General features: G+C 40.4%; 3 protein-coding genes across 5 annotated transcripts in view; 1 reads left to right on the top strand and 2 right to left on the bottom strand.

Moving 5' to 3' along the window:
- lyst (lysosomal trafficking regulator) overlaps positions 1–6,864 on the bottom strand; it is a 74,775-nt gene extending 67,911 nt beyond the window's left edge. Inside the window, exon 1 of one of the 2 annotated variants that reach the window (XM_022255242.2) lies at positions 6,728–6,864. The gene's annotated coding sequence lies outside the window, so the exon portion shown is untranslated. Of the gene's footprint in view, positions 1–6,472; positions 6,621–6,727 lie in introns of those variants that run through there. The other variant, XM_022255244.2, reaches the window with a different exon arrangement.
- LOC110990318 (tRNA-specific adenosine-34 deaminase regulatory subunit adat3-like) lies at positions 6,833–16,878 on the top strand. Of its 2 annotated transcripts, none has more exons than XM_022255248.2 (9): positions 6,833–7,117; positions 8,727–8,831; positions 9,321–9,375; positions 9,669–9,754; positions 10,373–10,559; positions 12,311–12,422; positions 12,844–13,003; positions 14,026–14,449; positions 16,184–16,878. In XM_022255248.2, exons 1-9 carry the CDS (start codon positions 7,048–7,050, stop codon positions 16,362–16,364), a joined length of 1,380 nt encoding a protein of 459 aa, XP_022110940.2. In that variant the 5' UTR covers positions 6,833–7,047; the 3' UTR covers positions 16,365–16,878. The 2 variants fall into 2 exon arrangements, with proteins under 2 accessions (XP_022110940.2, XP_022110938.2); XM_022255246.2 differs by having other exon boundaries at positions 10,337–10,559.
- LOC110990319 (uncharacterized) lies at positions 16,458–25,241 on the bottom strand. Its single transcript, XM_022255249.2, has 8 exons — positions 25,066–25,241; positions 22,667–22,766; positions 21,779–21,854; positions 20,485–20,545; positions 20,272–20,315; positions 18,627–18,685; positions 18,149–18,223; positions 16,458–17,222 (listed from the first exon to the last, which is right to left on the bottom strand). Exons 1-8 carry the CDS (start codon positions 25,149–25,151, stop codon positions 17,175–17,177), a joined length of 549 nt encoding a protein of 182 aa, XP_022110941.2. The 5' UTR covers positions 25,152–25,241; the 3' UTR covers positions 16,458–17,174.
- Positions 25,242–26,243: the final 1,002 nt, after the last annotated feature.

The following is a 26,243-nucleotide window of genomic DNA, read 5'->3' as shown; positions in this document are numbered from 1 at the left end:
ACAAGTAATGCCTTGTGTGACAAAAGAAAACTACTGTAGCGCCCTCTAAAATGTGTGGATGATAGGATTTTCTGAGAATGGAAAAACTATCACCTTCTTGCCACTTTCATGAAAGTAAGTACTGAAATCTTCCTTGAATTGTTGTAACACATGGCACTATGAACAAAAACAATTTGAGTTGAAAGTCAAGCTGTGGAAATGTGTTACTGGTGAAAGTTGCATCGTCATACCGGGGGAGGGGTAGCTTTCCTGTGGTTGCATCATGTACATACATTTATACATGTATTAGTTCAGCATGGAAAATGTGTCTATAGTAGACTGGATACACGCATATTCCTGGACATGTACATGTACAACATAAAGTGAAAATGGACCATGAGTGGCTCAGTAATTGAGTAACACTAGACAAAAATACATATGTATTACTCAGTTGAGCACATCTGGTACATGTAACAAATATAGGTTTGTTCTGAAAGCAAAATTAGCACAAGGTTAGTGGCCATGTCAGTAACTCTGCCTTGAAGTGAACCACATTTTATTATTTTGTCCCCCAGTGAACTTGTTAAAACAGTTTGAACTTAACTTCAAACTCTCTCAAAACCAAATCATGCAAGGTGACTTTCAAATGCTATATAACAGAACATTTTTTATAAAGAAACAATTTATTTCAATTTTTTTTAAATTTGCTGCAGGCAAAGAAAACAAGTTGCAAAAAAGAACCGGCTGACTTCTATCGCATTCACAATCTCAGTAACCCAATGCAGAGACCACTTCAAATTTCCGCAACTACAAATAATCTGCATTTCCCTCAGTGCTTCGGGATAATGTACATGTACATGTAAATGTACATGAACTTTGTGTAGGCAAGGTTAAAGTCTTCAAAAACCAAAAGGTGCGAATGGTTTCTATGCACCAATGCCTATCTGAGGCTTTCAGAGCGGAATCAAACAGATAATGTACCGGGTAAGGCCAGTAACACAAGGTACAAGTACATGTATGTGTAATCTTTTTGAAGTAACGTCCATTTGTTATAAGAGCAGACAAGGCTGCACCAGCTTGTCTATGGCTACTTACATGTATTTATGAATACGCATGCATCAAAAAACCATACAGGTACAATGTGCATGTTCCACAGTACCATTATTTCTACAATGTGCCGATTAAACTGGGGTGATGGGATAGGTCAAGGTGATGAGGAAGTAGAAAGATTTACATTTTTTTTTCTTTTGTCTGCCATACCATCCCCTTACATACGATAAACAGCACGAGGGAAGGTGTCAACTTTCCTGAAGGCTGAAGGCATCCAAAAGGTAGAATAATTTGGTACTGGTAAGTTGTTCTCCCTTTCCATTTATCAAAAAACACATTTTATCTTCGGGTCCCAATTCCACATCGAGATGCTCATCAGCGATGATCTCCTGACCCCCAATCTGTTATCTTTTAACCCTAAGCCCCTAGGGTGTATGTAAAATCGTACTGAAATTGGAGGATTTGGGACTGTTAGGGTTAAAGACCAACTCCAACTATGCTAACTTTTCTCATATTAAATACTGTTCAGAAGAGCCAAGTCTAATAACAGCGGCACATATCTCCCTTGCAATACACGTTTTTGTGTTAATCAAACACAGATTTTGGACCAATTTTCCTTTGAGTCCAGTCTGGTGTTGTAAAAATGGAAGTGTTGTTATGACTCATTAGCATCTACATGTAATTAAGATTGATTTTGTGATGTATTACTGTAGAGAGGAAATACCACAGGATGCGCGTTTAGGCATGCATAGCATACGTAGCCACGGACGACAGCACAAACTTGACGAATGCTCTCATTCTTTGGCAACTCGAAGAATTTCAATCCCGGTTCTTTCGCACAATTTCTCGTACATCCACCAATGACGCACAATTTCGGCATTATTGTAAATCATGAAGAAAGGAGCACAAAACTCTTGACGGAAGAGAGACAATGCGGCACAGTAGACCCGGCACACAGATCGATCCAAAGTGCCTGGTGCACGCACATGTAACAGTAGCTCCAAGTTCTTGTACATTTGTAGTGGAACCAGTCGTGCCATAGATACCAGTTCCAATATTTTCTCCACTATTACATCATACAACTTGCATTTCCCAACAGCGGCGTCAGCGGTCAGATTGTGAAAATTTTTCAAAAAACTCAAAAGACTGTTTAAAAGTTTTTAAAAGCAAAATTACAAAAAAATACAGATGTAAAACAGACATAATGATTTATTACACACTAAACACAATAATAGTTCATTTTCAAAACTTTTAAAACCATTGGAGTTGGTCTTTAATATCAAACAAACAAACAAATTATAATTTACGAATGATTACAATTTACAATGTACATGTAAGCATACTCAGACGTGCAAACAGGGAACTGACTGCAAATGGCATTTTCTCACAAGAGCAAAATGGGAATTTCAAATAAAGCTTTTTCCTTTTGTTTTCCCCTCATGTGTAGCCCACAAGCCACCCAACTAACCAACCAAGGCCCAGTGTACTGTACCTGGTACATTGTACATGTACATTTTCCCATTCCGTTTCTATGTACATACGTGTACTCCTACATTTACATGGGATAGGCATCTGACGTGTTAAAACTCAAAGTCACCCAAATCCTCACATCTTCCCCTATAGCTGTAGAGCTGCCAAGATGGTGAAAAAACAGTGATTTGCGGAGACTTCTCTAGGAATGCATTTGGGATGTCAACTAACACTGATCAAACAGCCACAGAGCCAAGCAAAGGGTCTTCTCATAGACTCTTGCACATGTAAAAATGCATACGTGTACATGTGTACGTAAAGTACACCTACATTCATGTACCGGTACGTGTATACTTGAACAAGATGTCCATGTACATGTGCATGTGCATGTGTGCACTGTTACACATGTATTTAATCACGGGGAAAACTTGTTAAATGTCGACTACCCTTACTAGCAAACATGTGGTTGGTGGATACAAACTGTAGCAGAAAGTGTACGAACTTTCGTAACTTTTGTTGTGCATAATAATGAGGACTAGTGTAGTTTGTACATGTCCTGTGACATCAGGATGGGCGGAGCGTAGCGCTCTGTGTACATGTAGCTAGTAAGCTCTTCGGTTTGCGTGTCATCAAGGCAAGCGTGTAAGTGCGCGGAGCTTGCTCTTTGTTGGATTTTGCTAGTTCAGCGAAGCTCTGTAGACGTGAGATCTTGGTGCTCTTGGTGGTGTGGCGTATGCTGCCTCCGTGTAGTATTACACAGGTTGTATGGTCCAGCCGTTCACTTGCAGGTGCATTATAGTAGATTTGGGCTGGGCCCATGGTGCCGTGGTGTTTAGTGCATGCAGGCCGTTATCGCTACAGTGACACTGGCTATGCAATGCAATGTACATGTTATTAAGGCAGTGCGGCATTGAGATGTGTAGTACTACATGTACATGTACTTGGGTCCAGCATTGGTGATTGATCTCATGTTTGGCAACGTTGGATGTGCATTGCTGATAGCATTCATGCGATGCCACATTGTTTTGTGCATTGTATAGGAGTTGCGTGTGGCATCAGTGCGTTGTTGATTGGCGCAACGCGGTGTGATATTACCTGTGTATTGCTAATAGCCTCTCCTCAAGACCACGCAAAACAATAGAGGTTGTAATAAAGCTTACCCAATACGAATTAGCCCTAATCACTTTATCAATTAATTATCCGTTGAGTGTCTGAATAAATCACATTGTTGTTGAGGTTACCAGCCATCCAATTGCCAGCTGTCCTTGTTGTTATGTATTGTCTTATTGGCAGAAAGCATCACAGTCATCATAATCAGCAGTATAATTCCACCAAAACAGATCTGCTCCCTTAGCTTTTACATGTAGGTCACTTTGAGTGATCTCTGGACCGAGGAGGAACTCGAGTTTAGGCTAGAGTCGAGACCCCAACCGGTTTCAGACTTGATCCTCAAACTTAGGTTAGGCCCGGGGAAACAACCACACCATCACAATATGTACATTTGTACGGTACATGTACCAATACAATATACATGTAATACATGCTGCATCTGCAGGGCAGTGTTGTAGTGGAGACAATTATACATGTACATGTATGTACTGAGTTCATCACCAGACACATGACCGGACACATGACCAGTCACAAGACAAGTAGCAGAGTGAAAAATGCTTTAATTGCAGTGCAGCTGAATACGTGCACCAGTACCTTGCAACTTCAAATCCAACTGGAGGTCTTGCGATGGTCTTAAGAGGTCTCAACTATCTCCAGGTGAACACTAAAGCAGAACAGAGGTGGTAACAAGTCAACTTTTGCAAGTCCAAGTCAAGTCACAAGTCAATTATTGCAAGTCCAAGTCAAGTCACAAGTCAATTATTGCAAGTCTAAGTCAAGTCATTTGGTCGAGTCACAAGTCAAGTCACAAGTCAAGTCACAAGTCAAGTCACAAGTCAAGTCACAAGTCAATTATTGCAAGTCTAAGTCAAGTCATTTGGTCGAGTCACAAGTCAAGTCACAAGTCAAGTCACAAGTCAAGTCACAAGTCAAGTCACAAGTCAATTATTGCAAGTCTAAGTCAAGTCATTTGGTCAAGTCACAAGTCAAGTCACAAGTCAAGTCACAAGTCAAGTCACAAGTCAAGTCACAAGTCAAGTCACAAGTCAAGTCACAAGTCAAGTCACAAGTCAAGTCACAAGTCAAGTCACAAGTCAAGTCATTTGGTCGAGTCACAAGTCAAGTCACAAGTCATTAAATTTTGATCACAGGTCAAGTCTAGTCAAGTGAAGTCACAAGTCAGTTTGGTCCAAGCACAAGCAAAACAAGTCAATTAAGTTGCACTATATGGTAATGCTGTCTGTCCATTTTAGGCACAGACGGTTGAGTTGTCCCATCAATAAAGTTGTTGCTCCTACAACAAGCCCATCTCACTGCCAACATAGAGCAATGGCATCCACGCCGTGTTCGTGAGGCAATTGAGATTCACAAGAACAGAACAGTTCCGCAAGACACAGGCTTCACCATCAGTGACATCTGGCGCCCCATCCTCAACCCTTCTTAGTCCGCCTCATGGGTCATCTATACCCTTGGCACCCTGCCCCAGTTCTTCCCATGTTTACCCATCCACACCCACATCAGTACTGCCACACCTGAGTAAGTTTCCACCACGCATCACTGAGCCAGCCTAATCCCTTCTCCAGACTTCCCACCTTCACGCATCATCGGACTAATCCCTGTCTCCAGAATCCTCCACCAGACTACTTAAGCCCCACTCCCAGTCAGTATGTGGCATTCTCCTAATGACGAGCAGAGCAGACTGCTCGAAACGTCGAGTACCACTGGTTCTTTTCAGAACCACAAATACTCACAAAAGAGATACGTCCATGGTGCTACCGCAAACCTACTTTCTATTATTTCTATTGTTGCTCCAAGTCGAGTTGGCAAATGGTCGAGTTGTCCAAGCCCTGTTTTATGTTCACCCAGCACTGCCTGTGTATCAATTTAGTTAATACATGGGATTTTATGGGGCAGCGCATGACAAGGGTAACCATAATCTGGTCGTGTCTCCTGCGACTATGGCTTCAAATTTTGATCAAAAGAGGCAGCAGCTAGTGTTCAATACTTGTGCATGCCTTAGTCTCACATGGAGACGCCGCACCACGTGTTGCAAAACACAAAGTACAACATAAACCGTTGAAAATATTTCTTGATGGGGTTTTCCTATAGACAGATCCAACATGTATTTGCAACGGATGTTAGTAATGGCACAAATGATAAAGCCAAAAGTAGAAAGGTTTTTAAGTGATATTAAGCCATTTTATGCAACATCGTCATTACAAGCCAGTATCGATCCTTGACATATCATAAACTGATTTTTATCGACACTGTTAAACCCTATTATATTCTATTATTCAAATATCAACTGGACTTTCGGTTACGCAGTAAATCGCTGTGATAGAATAAAATCACAGCAGACCAGATTTTTAAGTTCGTAAATATGGGTTCAAAAAAAGCTTCTAAGCTAATGACCATTAGGATGACCTTTAGTTCAACACTGACTTCATAATTATGTGTTTCACATTTTTGTGAAAAATGCGGTTGCAACAAAATATTGACTTGCTTTACAGGAAGAGAGGGAATAAATGAATTTTCACTGCTCGAAAAAGGCTACTGCATATTTGATTATATAAGATCATTAAATAACAAAATAATTCCATCAGATATCTTGTTTCCATCACAAAAGCTCGCTGGCATTCTGTGTACGACACTGAAGAATAAGCAAAACTAGTCGAGGAAGGAAACATACGTAATATAGGCCTAGTAGAGGCTATTGTTAATAACACCATTAAACTGACCCACATGTCCAACTTTGTTACCTCAATGACCACTCCATGGCTCGCAAGGTGAGTGTACTGCGTAGGCCTACATGTACTTCCAAAACTATACATGTCAGTGAGGCATAATCCCAAGTTTGCCTTACCTGCTAACAGTTTCTGAAATTAAGTAACCACATGGTTGGCCTACGCATCTGCACGTACACAAACAGTACCAACGAACTCTTTCCGTGTTCGTTCAGTAAAGTAATACGTGCCGTGTGCACAATTAACTCTGCACCCGTAGTAACCAGACTTAAGCCTGCACATCATGCATGGTAGGCCTACAGCTACAGCCAAACACCGCGGTATGACGGAAAGCCATGCCATTTCAGAATAATCAGAAAAAGAATGTACATTACCAATGTGTCATTCTTTTCATGTGTGCAGTGTGCACGAAGAACTGCGACAGAACACCTTATTAACAGCTCAAAAGTCGGGGGCCGACAGTGTCACCTCCAAGCCAAGTTCACGAATGAGTTGTTTTTATGCTCTGGACTGAAGATAGTATAGCGCCGCGCAGTCTACACGTACATGTACTAAAGAGTGGCCTACCAGACTAGTATACACGATGTGTCATCAATATGGAAATACACTGACCGGTACAGGGAGCAAGACGAATGTCAATTGTCTCGACCACGCGGGGCTGAGTGAACTGACAGTGTAGCGAGAAAATGAACAAATGAACCTTCAAAATAGCTGGAAGTGTTTTGAGATGTCTAAGAAGCGAAAAATTGATAAGTTTTACTGTTGTACGCAAACTGTGGAAAGAATTTTACTTTTACGTTGGTACTTGGTAAAGTACCCACACTGGGATGTCACCTCAAGCCAGCATGTCCAGTGCAGTATATACCCCCAGAACTGTGGGGTCCGACGTCCGCCCCGCCCCCACGGACGTCAGACTCCACAGTTCTGAGGGTACATGTACATGTTCCCCTATCGATATGCTTAACTCAAACTGCTCTATAGTCTGGTGGTGTGAATTCTTTCCTGAACCGATTTGGTGGCAAACCTGACCTTGACTAAGGAGTCGCTGTAATCCGTTTTACCATAGAGCAAGGATGGTTCTACTTTGTCCCTTGAGGTTTTTTGGTCACATTTTTTAAATCACTCACTGACAACCACGGTTTGTTTGTCATGTTTGTAGTGGGTTTGTTTATTGGTTGATCTCCATGACAGGGTTGATTGTTGCACAATAAGTCGATACTTCCACCATCAGCTAACAACCTTTTCTTTTGATTCACGGCTGTGAAAGGTTGTTTTGAAAAGGAGTATTATTAAAAAGTCAGAGATTTCCTGCAGGATGAACGGATGGAGGTGTTATCTCCATGATACAATCAACCAATTGTGCAGATCATCCGATCACATCCAGCATTTGTACTGGTGGTGTTGTCAGAGATAGACATTGCTGTTATGCCTCAATTAACTCCCAATATTAATTGGGCCATGTCCCAACTATAACTGGCATAGGTTCAACCTACCTCCATGGTTCAACCATAGTCCAGCTACAGTTCAGACTGTGCAGTGCCAAACATGAATATAACCCCAAGGCAGTTGGTCATATGTTCTGGACAACCCAGAATACTGCAGAACTGGGTAGAATACATTTAACACCAATAATGGAATAAATTTGTACTTGACCAGTCTTAAACTGTCAAGTCACAACAATTTTACTTCATTATCTTAAAACATCCTTCTAGCCATGTTACAGTATGTGCCTGTCGTATGCCAATCTTGTTTGTCAGAGATTGGCATATGTGTGGCCTGTATTGTAACTGTGTAGGTGGGTACAGATTGCAATGAGCCAACAGGTGAATATCAGCCATTTAAGATGGCCACCAGGCGGGTGTTCAACCAATACTAACAGCTAAACTGTCTTGTTAATATTGCTCACCCAAAGAATTACACGAATAGTATGGGGCCTTTGCCCCATCATGTAGACAAAAGGCCCCTTTGTCTGCCACATCATGTAGACAAAAGGCCCTTTTATGTGGGAACATCATCAGAAATATCAACATTTGTCATTGATCCCAGCAGGCAACCACTTGGCAAGCCTGAGCCAGAAAGGTTAACTCTTACTTCTTTGACACATCAGTGACCAATGGGTCACTCTGATTTAGCCAATAAATGGGAAGAACTCTATACACGGACATCACCATGTCTTTCCCAGCAGTGACATATCAGCCATCAGAAAGCTATAACTCCTAAAAACAGTATTGAAACAAAATAGAAAACACTTGGAATTTTGAGACCCGTCTCATCATAAAGATTTTGCCCAGGATGCCAAGTGGTGTCCAGGTATAGATATCCGGTGTGGTTAAGTTTTGCGCCAAGTGAGTTTCTTGTATGTTTCTTCAATAGATCCAACAGCAGAAGTAACCTCTCCTAATGCTTGGGGTGACGAACGTTCGCTGACTTGCACTCCTATACCAGTTCTCTCAAGTGATGTAACATCAGTCGACTTCGGTATTTTTATTTATAAACTATATAGTTTATTTACATGTACATGTAGATCTCTTTTGTTTTTGTCGTCGTTCCAGGGTAGCTTCGTCCTGTATCCAGGGGTATGATTGCTCATAATTTTTTTTTTCTGGAATTCAGGATTTTGATGCATAAATTTGTTGGCTTTTCACTCATGTTAATATATATTCAGATATAGTTGTTAAAAGTATTTATTCACTGAAAAGGGACTCATGTTATCGTTGGTGGGAAATTTTAAAGGCTTTGCTAAAACTTACAAGGAGATGCCAGAGTTTGCAAGATTGGTGAGTCAAACAATTTTCAATCTGGTCAGACAATTGAGTGTGAATCACAAGGATGTCGCCGTTCATGTTGGTGAGCTTGAGCTTTTTCATCATTTGCTTGCCTCTCCTCACAGACACACCGTCAGATTGACAGTGTCACAGTGACAGGTCACCGTTAATAGAGCTTTCTGACTTCTTTTTCTTTGTTTAGTGAAGGTTTATGCTGCACCAATTTTGGATCCAAAGACAACTTCAAGAATCATCAGGTGTGTGAAGCACTATTCTTCCCAAACTCCCTCTTCAATTTGGTTTTTGTTTTCGTTCAGTTTTAATTGAAAAAAATAATTGATTACCGTTGCTTTAGATATATTTTCATGTGAGATTTTATGCATGATCTCACAGTTGCGATAGAATTCATCAAACACTACAAAATTACATTAATTTAGATCTTCAGGGTACTCCCTCAGTTGGACGATCCTCAGAAAAGAAGCAATTTTTTTCAGATATGAAATTCTGTCTACTTGAGATCTTTAGTGTTTTTCAATTGTCTGTTTTACAGAGATCTTCAAAGTGTCTTCCCACTGACTGCACTACCACATGTCAAGCGAGTGCGGAAAATTACTAAAGACAAACCACAATTGGGAGGTAAGGCCAAACGAGATGATTTAGAGTTGCATTGACATTGAAGACTGGGAGAACGTCTGGGGGCAGATCTAGACATCCTGGTGCTTGGGCTTGTCCAAGAGCAGCAATGAAGCAAGAAACAGCTACTATAAATAAAACAGTAAAGTATATGTCACTGTAGATATGATTTTTAAAGACTGATGGTAGGAAAGGACATGCCCCGAAAATGGAATAAAAATTAGACTTACACAAATTTCAGACAACATTTTCTGGGCTGGTTCAATAAATGTAAAGTATGCCACATTTTATTACTGATTATCTCTATGTTAATCAGTGGTCTGATTATACAAGACCAGATGTGCTGTATCATTTCTCTTTGAAAAATTTATGTATAGCACATACCAAAGAAAATCAGTTTTATCTTCTAATAATCACAATATAGTTGAGGATAATCTCAGCAGTTTGACAGCCTTGGAAACCATCTGACTGTGGAGAAAGATCGTTAATTTTAAGGCTAGAAATTAAAGAAAAATATGCTACTGTTATGCGTGTGGGGAGAAAAACAGATTCTAACTTGTTTTGGTGGCTATGTGGTCCTCCAAGGAGATAGTCTGGAAGTGATCCTTTGTCTGGTCACAGACGTGAAAACGTCCAGCTCTCCTGCATCGTTGTCTGACATCTTCAGTGGCAGGCCCAGCACTTGCCAAGATGGCTTGGGGCTGGGGCAACCCTTTGTCGCCATGGTATCCAAGACAGCACCCATCACCCGGCAACAGTTTGAGGAGGCCTCCCGAGAGTGGCCAGTAGTCTTCCATCAGAACAAACAGTGAGTGGAATATTTTCAAAGACCATTTCTTGAAAATGGTTCACCTTCTCCATCTAGTGCCGGTGCCGGCTGTGCATAATTGATCTTCTGCCTTCTAGGCTTACACCAATGGTAATAAGCCTTTTGGGAGTTAAATTTGAATAAAATCTGGTACACTGAGTTCTTTAAATTCACGTGACCAAAACAATTTGAGTTCTCCATACTTGGACACCGTAGCCATACCTCTTGATTCAGGGCAAGCTTGTGCTTGGTTACATACAGTAACATAAGAGATTCCTTGCACCAATACACTGTTTCCAGTGGATAAGAAAGGCACATAGGATCTAGTCCATTCCTGAGATGGTGGTCGCTATGCAAAAGCTTGCCCTGAATCACAAGGTATAGCAGCAGTGTCTTTATGATAATAATAATAATAATGTATTCATTTATAAAGCGCAAATTTCATATAGATATGTTCAAATGCACTGTACAATGAAGACATTAAGCATGGAGCAATAAATATATTTAAACATGGTTGAGCCAATGGCATACAAGGGCGCTTCGGGCAGCCGCCAAACAACCCAACAGTAAATGGGAGACAGTAAGAAGCAGTTACAGTTTTAGAGGCGGGAGGAAAACCCCAGAGGAATATTCTGGGTAACAATAACGGAGTCAGGTAGGGACTGAAAACCCAATCCACATGTGGACCGGGCCGGTAATCGAACCCAGGACCACAGAGATGGAAGGCGAGGAAAGAACTACCTTGCCAACCTGACTCCCCAACCTGGGGAATTCAAATTATGTTAATTTGCAGTCAGATAACTCAGTGTACCAGATTTTAGTCAAATTTAGTCACCAAAGGCTTACCTGCTTGCCAAATGTGTGATGAAATTGCTGGCTTGGATGGAAACATTTTACCACAAAAACATGCTCAGTGCACTTGGGACCAAAGTTACGTCTGTTCTAATCAGAATTTTGTATGTGTTTAGTTCAAACTTACATAAGAGACATATCAATCAATCAATGATGATTTGAGGAACCAGTCAACTTTCAGGGACCGTGTCCTCCCGTTGTCAAAAACTGCAGTGTATTTGGAAATATCCTCTGGCACGGTGAGAATATGAGATGACATTTGACATTAATTTATTACCTGTCATCAAACTCTTGATACAAAGTACGAGTGCACCCCTTCACTGGTTAAGCAATGAGCTGCGACCAAATCAACATGTTTTTTCCTCTTCTGGTTGTTTGCTAACAGATGTACGTGTATTTCATTATTGAGAGGTTCTTACCCTAGGCGTGACTCAAATTCATGACTCAAAACTCAGACAGTAGACACTGACTGGGACTTGAATGTCATTAGTGAAACTCGGTGTTTTAATTGGGAGACAGTAATGAAATTCTAAACGATTACCACGATTTAACAATCAGATGTCTTTTTTAATTAAAAAGGGTATTTATTCCTTGAAAAAAAAGTTGGGTGTTACTTTTAAAACCAACCAAACTCTGTAAAATTCCTTGTTAAAATAGCTTAACATCACCAATTGCTGATTGATTTTTACGGAATTGAAAAATACTAAATTTTTGGCTTGATCCTGCTCATCTACATATTCAAGCAGACATGTGCTTCTGGGTGAAGAGATGCAATGAGTAGCAAAGGGTTTTGCCCAAGGGCAACTCCAAGGCTTTGACTCCAACCGGCTAGGTGCAGAATTACCCGCATATTGTAAAAATCACTTCAGGGTATACATCTCTCTGTGGAACACTCTCAGGCTCAGTCAGGTCGTAAGCGGTCAAGTCTTCACGGACGTGGACAAAGAGAGGATCGCCAGCCACATGATGGACGCAGTAGGGGCGGCGAGGGATGGCCTTCATCGGGGAATGGTAAGATTGGCAGGTCAATAAATTCTCTCACAAATTACTTGCAAAAGTTTCAGGGTTTTGCCTGTGTCTTCCGTCTTACTTGAACTTTTGTTTCTTGGGGATTTTGTGATGTGGGGACTTTTCTCCAAACCTCACATACTAGGAGAGACCTGTTGCCTGCAGCTCGTCCATACTTGTCTTCATGGTGTGTGCCTCCTGCAACAGAAAATCCCTGCAACTGCTTGTAGACCTGTAATGTTCACACTCGATGATAGTACACCTCTTCGAATCGATAGCATAGAGTTCAATACTCCTCGCGCAGAAGACGACTTTGTATCGAGCTACAAACTCCAGAGTGGAGGGGGGTACAAATCAGATGAAGTCAAAGGCCGGGAATGAAGCGAGAAACTCACTGTGAGTTCTTTTTGTCCTTTTCTCCCAGGAACCCATCGGTGCAGTCATAGTGGATCCCGCGACTGACACCGTATTAGCTTCCTGCTACGACCTTCGTCACCTCAGTCATAGCCCCTTGAAGCATGCCGTCATGGTTTGCATCGACCTAGTGGCACATGGTCAGAGGGGAGGGGCATGGGAGGTCAAAGGTCAGTGCATTCCGGAAGTTTTATAGTTGATATCAGACAGCATCCAAATTACTTGGCTGCGGCTAGTGGGAAATAATAGATGAGTCTACAGGAAATGTAAGAAGCCAATAGCTTGTGGCCTTCATAGGCACCTGTGTTATTTCTAACCATGTCAATGTTAAGCTGTCTCCGTCGGCCAATTCACCCCAATTTTTAGCCCGTTCATCCTAGTCCTCAGTCCGGCAATGATATTTTTACATCCTTAGTCAACTCTCGAGCTACTGAACATGTCAAGTATGATAGTTCATGGATTATACAGATCATGCAGTGGACAGATCTGTGAGGACCTCATCACACTGGGCAGTCAACAGCAGAAAGTGCCTGCCAGATCTGGGCAAAGGCAAGGCAGTAAACATTGTTATAATTGGATCCTACAGCGGCTTACAGGCTAGGACTCCAAAGGCTGTCAGGCCTTGTTTAGTTGACCTATGTGATCTTGTGACTCTGAGCAGTCTCCAAGCATGAGCATTGTGAGGGGGATGGGGGGGGGATTCCTCTCCTGAAAAAAAAAATGGAAAAATAAAACAGGAGGGAAAATAGAAATGAAAAAGAAAGAAGGAAAGGAGATCATCACACTCTGGACAGGCCTCCTTCCAGCACTGTTGGTTGGTCAGTTAACGGCCGAGGAGTGCTCTGCCCTCACCCCCTTTAGAAAGAGCTTTTCTCTATTCCAGTCCAAGGAGTGGTTGGTTAGATGTTTAGATTCTTTCAAATAGCTTAGTGTCACTTTTACCTTACAGGTTTACATGAAAAGAAAAAGATGCAAGATTGTGTTCACTTTCAGGATAATCCAGGAAAAAGTGTACAAGAGCTCTTCGTGCAACTGCAGTTTAAAGATGAGTCTCCATGGGGATGTAAATTCTCTGGAGATAGTGTGGACTTTTATTTGATTCTGTTCAGTGCAATATCAAATGAAGTTGATTCACTTTAGCTGCAGGTATGTTAAATTTTGGGGTTTTTTTTTTCTTATCTCGTTGCTCTAGCACCAGGACATTACTTCATGACCCATGAGATTGACACAGGTGATACAGCTGCTCAACAAATAGATACGAACACAGTGTCGACTGACAGTAGCAGGGATCCCAGTGTGTTGTATGTCAAAGGGTCACCGGTATATCCTGGGGCCAGCAGGGAGCCACCAGACATTACAGATGAGACCGACAAAATTGGGATTCGAACTCCAGACTGTGTAGATAAGACTCGTAGGGAAGGAAGTGCTAATCCATCCAGAGGGGATAATGGCAGGATTTTATCACCATGCTGTGTTGATGACCGCACGGATAGGAATGAAGCAGCGGGATTAGCTCAGCAGTCTGGCAATCATGGCTCATCGGGGATCTCTAAGCCACAGGGGCCTTATCTTTGTACAGGTTATGATCTGTACATCACACGGGAACCATGTGTCATGTAAGTGACTGGAGAGAAAATATCCTCATTTCTTAAATGGCCGACACAGTGAGTTAACAAGTTTACTGAAATGTCTCTCAACATGAGCAATTAACCCTAACCATGCTGAACCCAACAAGGTTATGCATGATTTCAGTGGTCCCCAAGGGGTTAGGGTTGGTTAGTTAGTTGGTTAAAATGGGCAGTTGATACACTCAACAGACTGCTCTAACCCTAACCCTCCTCAATCCTCCAACAGGTGAAGGATTGAGGAGGGTTAGGTTAATGACAGGGAGGGGAAATCAGGTCCAAGGCATAAGACTCCTGACGCCACAATGAGCCAGTGCAGTATCTCAACAGAGTGTGCCAAAAATGAAAGGAATTCTGATACATGTGTGAGGTCTGTGCTATCAACACGGCCCGGGATAGATTCATGCACGTGCTTTGTTCCTGAATGACCCTGCTGTTTTGAAATACCAAACTAGAAGACAGTTTCTGATTTAAATTGTTTACAGTCCGATGAGTGATTAATTTTTCTTAGTTATGGTTGGACAGTAACTCCTCCTGAAGGATCCAGGAAATCAATTTTTCTTAGAATCACTCTTTGTGTATCTCTGTACTCTTCTTCCATGTATGAAGACGGTTTGAAATCTTTTTTGAGTTATGTGAACTGAACAGTGCACTTTTTCAAACATTAAAAATTGATCAAGCATTTCTGGACACGTGAGGGTACTTTTGCTTATCCAGGACGATATGGTTCAGGTTGCATGTTTTCATATTCAAATTGTGAACCCTAAATTGGCAGTCTGGGAACATTTCTGTGAAAAGGATTTTTGCTGGATTATTGCCTTTAACTTACACAGCAGTAAATTATCAAAGAAAATGGAATCTGCCATAGCAGCGGTTAAAAGTATCTAGAAATTTTCTGTGCACAAATCAGTGCAACATTGAGATTCAGTGCCTTGGATGACATCATAGTTCTGCTCATGAATATGCAAAAAGCATTAGCTTAAAAACCAAAAAAGCATCAAAACATGGGCTAAAATTGCAAAACACAAATTTAAAATGAGGTTAATTGAAATCCAAAGATGCAATTTCAAGGGTTGTTAGTAAAAATTTATAAAAAGATTTCTCTTTCCTGGTTCCTTTTACTTGTTCACACAAAATCTGTTATCATGTCTCCATTTTTTGGCATGTTCATCATTAATGTTGGTTTTTTAATTTAACAGCATGTGTGCTGTCAGGCATTTTCCAAAGTGGAAAAAAAATCAACACAGTCTTCATTCAACATTTTACTTTTGAAAAGTGGGAACTCCAAGCTGCAGGGGATTTCCTACTATCCACTAGACAGCTATTAGTAAAAGAAATGTTTTTATGCAGCTATTATTAGTCGTAGCCTTAGCCTAAGAAGTGGGAAGTCAAGAACCTGGGAAGTGGTTGGAACTTATGTTGAAGCATGGACCATGGTTGAAGGGTCTAAGGTTTAAGCAATAGGGGGGGGATAAAGTTGGAAATTGTTGGACAAGTTAAAGACCATTAGGAAAAGGCTACTTAACTTTGGGAAAATTTACAGGAACATCATCGCTCACTGTTAAAAACTGGGCAACAATTTCTGGTGACTAGATAGATTCTTGCAGCGGAGGGGGGATGGGGATTGAAGTTCCCCATGTTTCCACCTTGTCTGCTACTACAACTTCCAAGGCCAGTGATAATGCACAAAAATCTGAAGATCGTATCTCGCGTCGATTCACACAGGTGTGCTATGGCCTTGGTGCATAGTCGGATCAGGCGAGTGTTCTACGGCGTCAGCCATCCCGAGGGAGCGTTGGGCAGCAAGTACCTGATCCACTGCCAGAAGGGTCTCAACCATCACTTTGACGTCTACCGGGGCGTTCAGGAGGAGGACTGTCGGCAGTTATGCAATGCACACAGCTGACGTCAAATCAGATCCATGAACAAGCTTTGGCCATCTTTAAACTTATTGATCCACTGCTTACAACAAACCTACTGAATCAGCTAATCAGTCAAGTTTCAATGAATTTTCAAAATCGATTTTTATTAAAATCACTTCAATGGTCCAGATCTCTTTTTTAAATCCAGGTTTTTATTATTTCCAGTTAACAAGTCGTGATTAAACATGATCACTTGAAATCTCTGAAACTGGTTGGAGACATTGATAATTCTGTGTTCAACATTGACTAAACTGCTTTAACAAAAGGCAAAACTTTCTTTGAATTAAAAAAATCCAAGTATATTACACTCATTACAATTGTACTTTCAGCCAAAAAGCAATTGCTCGTTGTGATGGCATCTGAAAAGACCAATGACAGTCTCAGCAGTGCTGAGGTTTAAAATAATGGTGCCCATCAGAACAAAAGGCAATTGTCTTTGTTACACAGTGGAACTGTAGTGGTTATTGTCATGAAATTAAAATAAAAGGACGAATTTTATGTGGGGCAGTTTTTTGTTTGTAATGGTATGCTGTCTGGGACAAAATGTAAGAATTTACAAACTAAAATTTACATACCCTAATACAAAATTTCATCAATAATTGATTGATAGTTGGCCCCGCACCTGCACTGTATTCAAACCAGAATGGTTTGTTCTTTCACATGTCCCATTCCTTACACTTGCACGGCATACATGTACGTGTATTTCCTTGGGGTAATGGTACTTGGTTCTCTGTGTTTCACAGTGCCTTTCTGCAGCCAGTAAACGGCACATGAAAAAGTGGACTTACGGCTCCTCAGCAGTCAAGCTGTTTCAAGGCCTCCCGACTCTGCATTGCTATTTCCTGTAAAAAAATATTTCAAGGATGAATAAAATCATGCTTGGCTGTACTTAAAATTGATACAAGTGTTCTTATCTGTTTATCTGCATCAGCAATAGCTCTGTGCAGATTGACAAATCAACTGTCGGGCAGTGTCCTTGCAGAAAGACATCCTGAAGAAATGTGTTCAACCTAACCAAACCACCAGTTTGCAAGACACTAGTTTGTTTGACAAGTTGACATTATTTTCAGCAGCGATAACAATTTATCTCTTTGCAACAAGTTCCTGATTCACAACATCCAACACTGTTTTGGAAATAGTCCCGGCTGAAGTTGGCTTGAAGACAAATGCTTCAGCTGTATGACATGACAGCATAGATTATACTGAGTCCAAAACGGAGGAATCTCATTTTCTTCCATTAACAGTCCAAAGCAAGAAGAACTTTGTTTGCCTCTGATTAATTTTATATAACAGGTCTTGCCCTTACCCAACGTATATTAACAAGCACTGTATGCTCAGTGCTTGTCCGAGAGCTTGCGAAAAAAACCTCACAAGCTTACTCGGGTGGGACTCGAACCCACGACCTCCTGCTTACTAGTGCAGATGTCTTAACCACTCGACCACCGAGCTTGCTGGGGTCGGCTGGCCGGTCCGAGTCAAATGAAGCAGCGGGTACCGCGAACTATTTTCAAGATGTATTTTTTTGCGTTGGGAGATGTTAATTTTATATAACAGGTCTTGCCCTTACCCAACGTATTATTAAGACCTGTTATATAAAATTAACATCTCCCAACGCAAAAAAAATACATCTTGAAAATGCCTCTGATTACCTCCCACATTACTGGTAAAATTGACAGTTCTCAACCTGGTTCGGTATGGAAAATTGTCAAGCAATGCGTTAATGCCCAAACCACTTTGGTGCTTGAGTCACGGTAAAATGTCTACTCACTTGCATTCTCTGGAGGAAGTTCTGGCTATTTGAGATATTCTCCTCTAACCTCTCTTTCAGAACCTCGGCCCTTTTCTATCAAACCAAACAAATACTAATAACAAAACATTTCAAGCATCTCTGAGATTATTATGATGCATGCATGCAAGTCGAACCATTTTTCCTGTGCCACTCAAAATGCACATCAATCTTTTTAGTCATTGTTTGAGCTACAAATAATGATACTGTTTTACACAATCTACCTAGCTTCTGCTTCAAGCAATTTGCAGTGTGAGCCCCGTCAGCTGGTACCCTGCTCTACGAAGTGTTTTCACATGGGCATACGTGTAAATGTACATTAACTCAACAGCTTTGTGTGCCGACTGCTCTATGAATTTTGATTTGGCTCTGTTGTCAAACACTACACAAATACTCCAGGCAAAGACTTGAACAGTTCCAGCGTGTGAAACAGTGGCAGACTCCTACAGCGTAGACTCACCGCAGCCTCCTGCTTAAGCAGTTTGTCTTCATCTGTATTTGTGCCGTCATCTAAAGTTACTAAAAATGAGAAATAACAGAGTAAGAAACAGATGGACCATTTGCAAACTGTGGTGCTGAATTCCTTTCGGTGGTAAGGCATGTGGGGTTATTCACTTTCTCATATGATAGTCCTACCTCTTCCACCATTGAAAAAAGAAGCCTTTTGCTTCAGTGGAATCAATTCAGGAGTATAGAACTCGGCCACACATATCCTACAGTTGTAAATTACACAAAACATACATTTCTGCCAACTGTTTGAGTTCAGTTCATAGCTAAAATCCTCGGTCCAAATCAAATTGTGTCCATTCTTAAGAGGGTCGTTCCATGCCTAATCACACAAAATCGAGGAATCTCCCATGTGACCCAAATCCAATTTGCTTGAAAAAGAAGCTGACTCAAAATGCTTTTATAAACCAAACAAAGGGAGGTAGGGACGTAATTTTCGACTTCATATATTTGAAGGTTTGGGAGCAGTGCCCCATATGGGCACTCATAAATTGCTTGTTTCGGTAGCATTAGGGTCATTCTGTAAATTTGGGGTCCACTTTATTTTTCTGTCCCTGTTGCATCTGGCATATGATTTTTAAATGTAGAACACTCATTAATTTCCAAGAGTGATTAAGTACCAGTAATACAAAATGCCAGGGTTTGAAATCAACATCCAAGATATTCCTTGTCAAATTACGCAAGTCAGGTGTAACGGACAGGAAAAAGGTCACACATCGGACCCCAAATTTATACTTATACAGGTGCAAAGCTGAAAATTGGTGTGAAGGGTAATTTTGTAAATAGACTACAAAAATGAGAAGTTGATCACCTCTTTGAATCGGGAAATTGTGGGCCCCTAAGATCCTCAGTTGTATGCTGTTCAACTGACTTTCAAAAGTTGGGGAGTCCGTAATTTTGACAAAATATGACTGAAAAGAATTGCAGATGGTTTTTCCAAAATATTTAGAAACTTGTTGCATCCTGAATGGAGGTCTGGTAAACATAGTGTGGAGGAAAAAAAATGACCTTAACAACCACCTAATAAATCAGGCCACTGACCCTTTGGACAAGTTTGGGAATGCGAGCACCACCTTAACCCCTTGACGAGGGGAATTTTTTTCCGAAAGCCGACTCCAAGAATTCCAGCCTCGCTTGGCCACAAAGGCCACCTGCCAAACCACAAATTCTCCATTTGTGGCCCTGCGTGCTCTGCACGCTTTGAGTTACACGGTGAAAAGGCTGATTGTTCGGTGGCATGCGGCTCTACTCACCCTTCCACATTCCCGTTGCCTCTTTTCAAAGTGGGACTATTGTGAAGCTGGTGATTATGATGCAAATTTGGTCTTTTAATTTCTGGGCTACGCACAAAGACCAATTACCATTCAAGAGCCAGGGTCTGCCTTCTTTCACCGTGTTCGCTCGAGCGTAGGCCGAGAATAATAGCTGAAAAGTAGGCTGAGGATCTCAATTTTTATAGTGTGTCTAGCTGCTTCTCGGCGGGAAGGGGTTAACCCATTTCAGGATATCGATGACATGTTCCGATGACGTGTCAATTTTTATAAATGTCAATGACATGTCAATTTTTATTAAAGCTTTATTTTTCTACAAAGCCATACCTGGATTCACTCCTAGGTCTTCCAGCTTCATCTCACACCGTAATCTAATAAAATACGAGAAAAAGAAAACATGTTCTGGGCCTTTTGTCATCCATGATCTGCAAGTCCAAATTTTATGGTGACGACAGGAACATTTTCGGACAGACTCTATGCTACAACAATTACTGTTGACATTGGTTCACATATCCCATTCCAGGAAACAGGTTTACTTACAATTTGTCGGTGAGCATTTCTTTGTCTGTTGTCCACTGCTTGGTCACATTTTCAACATATTCTGTAATCAAACACAAAGAGCGGTAAATACCATAATATACAAGAAGACCTGAAAAACAAACTGTGGAACTACCTGTAAATGAATAAACCTCCAAGTATCTCTGCCGTTCTGAGTCATGGGATTTGGGCAGCTCAGTGTCCTGAGAGTGCGAAATACCATGGCCTCTCTTTACCCAAGGTAGTCTGTAATGTAATCATGCCTGTAACCTTCTGGAGTTTTTGTGTGAAACACAAGCAAGAAAAATTAACTGCCTTACCCATTCAAGGACAGAATTATAATCAAAGGCTATCTGGTGAAACCTGTAAGATTGTGAGGCTTGGGGAATCATTCTCTATAGGACTTTTAATACAACTTTTGGTGCCTTTCAAATTACTACAAACAAGAAGAGCCTGCCGTCATTATTCAAACTGACTCTAAATATCATTTTACAGTCATGGATATGTCACAGACTTTACCCATAAGCTGATTTGCGGAGTCAGGAATTAGGTTGCCAATATATACAAGTATACCAAAGCCGGATGGGAATTTATGTTTTAAATGTATAAATAAGTTTATTTTTATTTTACCAGTGCTATGTTCATTTGCTTGTTTTATGACGCACTTTGTATGCTAAATTACTTTTTATATTGTACGAGTGTTCATTGTATGTTCCAACAATGTAATATTCTTGTGCTATGGGTTTACCACTGCTTAATTGTCTGTACTATGCAGAGCTCCATGAAAACCAGTTTCTAATTGACTTTAATTAATCAAAAGCTGTTCTACGGAGTCTTGGTACTAGGATGCCAGCATGCTCACAAAGTACGCTGGAGCCGGATCAGAATTTCCCCGTTCTTCCCAATGGGTTTCTTAAATTTGGTAACATAATCAGCATCTAAATATGTGTTTTACCATGAACAAAATGAGTAAATTTAGTTTTTTATTTTACCAGTGCCATGTTCATTTGCTTATTCTATGACGTACGGTACATGTATGTTGAAATTAGTTTATTTGATTTCGTGTTCATTGTACCTTCCATCAAAATAATAATCTTGTGATGTGAGTTTACCATTACTTAATTGTTTGTAATATGCAGGGCCCCAATGGGCACCAGTTTTTAACTGTTTGGGCATACCCTGGGTAAAGAAATGGAATACAAAAATAAATAAATAAATAAACAAAATAAATAAATAGGTCAGGCGACTAGAAAACAATGATTTTTTTAGAGCATCTTAGAAGGGTGGTTTCTTTCACCTGTTTGCTGCTTTCTTTCTTCTTCAAGCTGCTCCTTCAAAGTTTGGTTTTCCTTCTCAAATGTCTTCGCATTCCTCTGTAAAATAAATTTGGATTTTTTTAATCCGTGGGGACAGGCACATGCTTGATGCAGCCTACAGACAGATTTGGTTCATTTGAAAGGTTCTCTTACCGTGAGCTGGTCACTTCAGGAAAGAAATAAGTGGATGAGTTGAAAGGTCCTTGTGATATTTCTTAACCACACTTATTGAGACACAAAGTAATGTTCTCAGGGGTTTTAATTTTAAAATTCATTCTGCATGTGAAAATTTAATTACCGCGTGACTTCTTGGCCTGGTACGGTTGCTATGTTTGATCATGAGAAACCTAAAATCATTTGTAACTAGGGCTGAGTCAATTCAAATAATTTACAATTCAAATATTTGACCTTCAATTTGATCGAATATCCGAATATTCGGTTGCACCGACCAGCAGATTGTTGATGAACAAACCATATACAAAATCAGTTGCAGTAACACACAAAATTGTACATTTTGATCAATATAATAGCTTCTCGCATCTAGGAGTATCTCCAGCCACAATTATGCAAGATTTAAGAGACAAACGAAACTTCTTGCCTTGTTGAAAATTTCTATTCCTTTTAAATTATTTAATAAATAATTTACTCTTTAAATCATTGTAAGATTTCTGACGTTTTTCATTTGAATCTGCTTGAAACAAGCCTCCACAGTGCAATTTTTTTCATTTAAAAAAAAAGAAATTTTTCCCTTCCTTTTCATGAATTTCGCATTCGATTATTCAGATTCAAAAAATAACATTCAAATATTTGACAATCAATCGAATATTTGGACATTTGGCACAGCCCTATTTATAACAACATACATGTACCTGTGCAGCAGTTAGAGCATTGTTCTGCTTGGAAACTTTGTGTTCTAGATCAGCATTGCGTTGGTGTAGGATGCTGTTCTCCTCCTTCAACTGTGTGTAGCTGTGAAGGAAAGAAACTTATTTCATTCTGTTCGTCCAACAGTGCGTGCAGCGCCGATTACAGGATACAGTGACAATTAAAGAAGACACTGAAGAAATCTTCAGTTTCAGAGGTGGGAGGAAAACCCCAGATGAAATATTCCAGGGAAAACCCATGGAGTCAGGCAGGGACTGAAAACCAAATCCACATGCTGACCTGGGTAGGATTCGAACGCAGGTCACAGAAGTGGAAGAAAGGAAACTCTACAGGATGTTGCTACATATGGTTCCTCCAATTGCTAAAATGCACCAATTTTAAAATTTTTATTTGTTGTCACCGGTCGGAACACAAAACAATCAATTTTTCAATACCTGGCTATTATGACTTTCCAGTTTTATCAACACCTACAAGTTGTACAAATATGACTGAAAACAACTTTGAATACAATTTCAGCTTTTCGCTCAAGCTGAATAGACAGATCTTCAGTGAATGTACAGGTCAAGTATAATTTGCTACGTTTGGTGGCAGGAAAACACACATGGTGACTGGATACAAAACTCTTGCCGTTCCTCATTTTTTGAAATTCATCAGAAATGACACACATTTTTCTTATTTTTACTGGGGGAGTGAGTATTGTATGAGTGTATGCAGCAGTTATGCACCGAGCCATATAACACAAGTACACTGCTTTATCACAGAGGCTGGGATATATTCCATATGAGACATTTAAGTACTTAGTTTGAGCAACAGCAAGAATTTACAGAATGTTACATCAAGGTCTTTTTTACTTCAGCAGTAGATATCTGACCGGTTCAGTGTCCTGATATGTTGCTATTCTAGCATGGCATTACCACAGTAAAACTTTGTCTGGTTCCTTCTTAATCTTAATTCCTTCTTATTTCTTTAACATTGTAAATTCCTATTCATAAGATGGGATTCCCACCTTGTGCAATTCCAATTCCCCCCCCACAAAAAAAAAATCCTCAATAGCCACAGATCACAGAAAGAAATACTAGCCCCATGAGGGGCCCAGGGATTCACGAGGATTAGGAAAGAAAAGGGAAATATCCTGGCAATGTACATTGTACATCTTGTAAATTTTTAGGGGTTAGAATAAAAATCCAAAAAGACTGTACATGTAGCACTCGGGTCCCTGAGTCTTCAGCCGGCTGCAGGCTGTAACCACTTAGGCCCTAGGCCTACTTGGCCAAGAAAACTCGGTCATGGAGGAAGGACACAGGAGTTTGAACTGCCAAGGCCATAACATCCGGTCAATTACCATTTTCTGGCATGCCTGGTATGTCCATAGCCAGAGTACAGCGAATGCTTGCTACGCACCACCTGTTTCACACCCACAAGCCCCCTTTGTATCCCATAATCATCGCCGCAATTTTTCGCAGGTAATCTGCATCCTTAAAATGTTGTGTACTGCAGTATAGGAAGTTGAATATTCATGCCATCGTTGGTGCTTGGTATGATCTGACAACATCAAATTTAATGCTTGTGCAATTGCTTTAATTAGGCTGTGAACCCGAAGTGTTCATGTGCAGTTATTGCCCTTATCAAATACTTTCTTCTGCACTAATTTTGGTAACACCATGGAGAAATAAAACACAGTGTTTTATTTCTCCATGGTAACACTAATAGCAAAGTTATTTATAAGATGTTGTGTTTAATTTGAATCATTTTTATTACGGAATTTACACAAAAAGGTATTCTATGATGAGCACTCCTTGTGATGAAACAGCACATTTTGGTTTTTTTTTTACTTCACTGTTCTGTGGTGGTCAACACGTTGTTGGCCAGTCTTAGCCAAATTCGTACAAAGACTTTGAAAAAGGATGTTTTGGAGTGACAAAATAAAATTTCAAACACTGCATTGCTGTATCAAAATCTTTTTTTTTAAAATTACTCAAGACGACAAAAGCAAATCTATTATTGAATGATATTTTTTTTTCTACATTTCCTAGTCACTGTGATAAGTTGCACATGTTGGCCTAGTTAACTGCAAAGAAAACACCACAGATATTGCTCCGATACTACTGACCCCGCTTGTCCGGCTAAGCTGCAGGCAGTAATCAGGAATTTTTGGAATGTTTACTAACAGTAGGCCCTAATACTATTGTTCATCTAGAGTAAATTAGTAATTAGATATTATCGATACCGTGTCAACGTTTAAAAAAAAATGGGATGCCAGCGAAATATGTTTTTGGCACAATCTTCTGATCTGCATGATTACGTATGATCCTGATCCTGTGAAATCCCTTGCAAGCTTGCTCGATCGATCGAGTCTATGCACTGACCAATGACTTTTTTTTACCTTAATGTTTTGGGTTTGTCAAAACCTCTGACGGGAACTTTTTTGCTTCTGTTCGATGAAATCACAACTTTCGCTGAAGAATTCATTTTTCAACCAAAAAATTACCAAAATTAATACCATGGGCTGGCAACCTCCGAACTGATGTAACTTCAAATTTCGAACGATAAACCGTGAAGGGCGCCACCAATGGACAACAAATTGGCAGTGGACAATTTTGATGGAACTGGTGCAGACCATTAATTCAAATGAGAATTTCTGGCCAGCTCATTAGCATCAAAAGGCCCCCCTAGTATCTTTTGAAAAAGGAGATTGTTTGGCCCCCAAAATGGTGAGATTGTGTAAATTGTTACCAGGATGAACTCCCTTGGTCTTTGAGCTTTCATATGAGAGCAGAATGGCTAAAAACAACGGTTGAAAAATCATGGTTCTAAACTGGCCCCAGAAAGTTGAGGTATGCCACTTGAAAAATGGCTGCAATCGGACTTCAGAAAAAGCACTTTTCGGGGGGTGATTTTGTTTGTGGGAATAATTAAAAGTGTAATTGGTTAACCCACAAAAAATTGAAAAGAAATTGAAAGATTAGTGACCAGACAATAATTTTATTTGTGTTTCTGAAATCTCACGGACGTTGGTATGAATGTTATTGGGCCCTGAAGGCTGAACAGTGCTGATTTTAAACTGTTTTCAATGGGGCTTGAATTAGTTGACTGTACCCACATGTCCCATTTGTTTGGTGAATGCAAAGTCACGATTACAAGTGGGCTATTCCTTTCTCCATGATTGCAGCCTCTGTAGTGGAGTCTTCCTCTTTTTAATAATTCGGTACGACCGACGCAGTCATCCAAGCATTTAAATAAATAAAAATCCAGAGCAATGACACCTGAAAGATCATGTAAAATATGGTCTTTGGGTGGCACAACACTCGTCAGTCATGGCCAGTTGGTACGCGCACGTTACGAGCCTCTTCAAGCTAAAGAGTGCTGCATTTGCCGAAATGCTGCACAGTGCCACCACAGTAAGTCATGTAAATACGTCATGCCAACAGTAACATCATTGACATGCGAGACTGAGAACTTGAGACTGACCCTTTTGGTAAAAAAAAAAGGAAATACAAATTGGGCCCTGGAAAAGAGGCACAATGTTACTCCATTAATTGATCATTTGTTTGCCGTGCGGTT

This window comes from Acanthaster planci, linkage group LG01, assembly GCF_054643075.1.
Source record: "Acanthaster planci isolate LZ-2023a linkage group LG01, COTS_SCS, whole genome shotgun sequence".
In the NCBI taxonomy this organism is placed as follows: domain Eukaryota; kingdom Metazoa; phylum Echinodermata; class Asteroidea; order Valvatida; family Acanthasteridae; genus Acanthaster; species Acanthaster planci.
This window is presented reverse-complemented; position numbering and strand designations above follow the sequence as displayed.

Coding starts and splice junctions, on each gene's coding strand:
- LOC110990318 (XM_022255246.2), top strand. CDS start 7,048: ATGAACCTTCAAAATAGCTGGAAGTGTTTTGAGATGTCTAAGAAGCGA. Junction 9,376..9,668: donor ACAACTTCAAGAATCATCAG/GTGTGTGAAGCA, acceptor TCTGTTTTACAG/AGATCTTCAAAGTGTCTTCC. Junction 10,560..12,310: donor GTCTTCCATCAGAACAAACA/GTGAGTGGAATA, acceptor GAACACTCTCAG/GCTCAGTCAGGTCGTAAGCG.
- LOC110990319 (XM_022255249.2), bottom strand. CDS start 25,151: ATGAATTCTTCAGCGAAAGTTGTGATTTCATCGAACAGAAGCAAAAAA. Junction 20,546..21,778: donor AGAAAGAAAGCAGCAAACAG/GTGAAAGAAACC, acceptor GTTTGATTACAG/AATATGTTGAAAATGTGACC. Junction 18,686..20,271: donor AGACCTAGGAGTGAATCCAG/GTATGGCTTTGT, acceptor TCTCATTTTTAG/TAACTTTAGATGACGGCACA.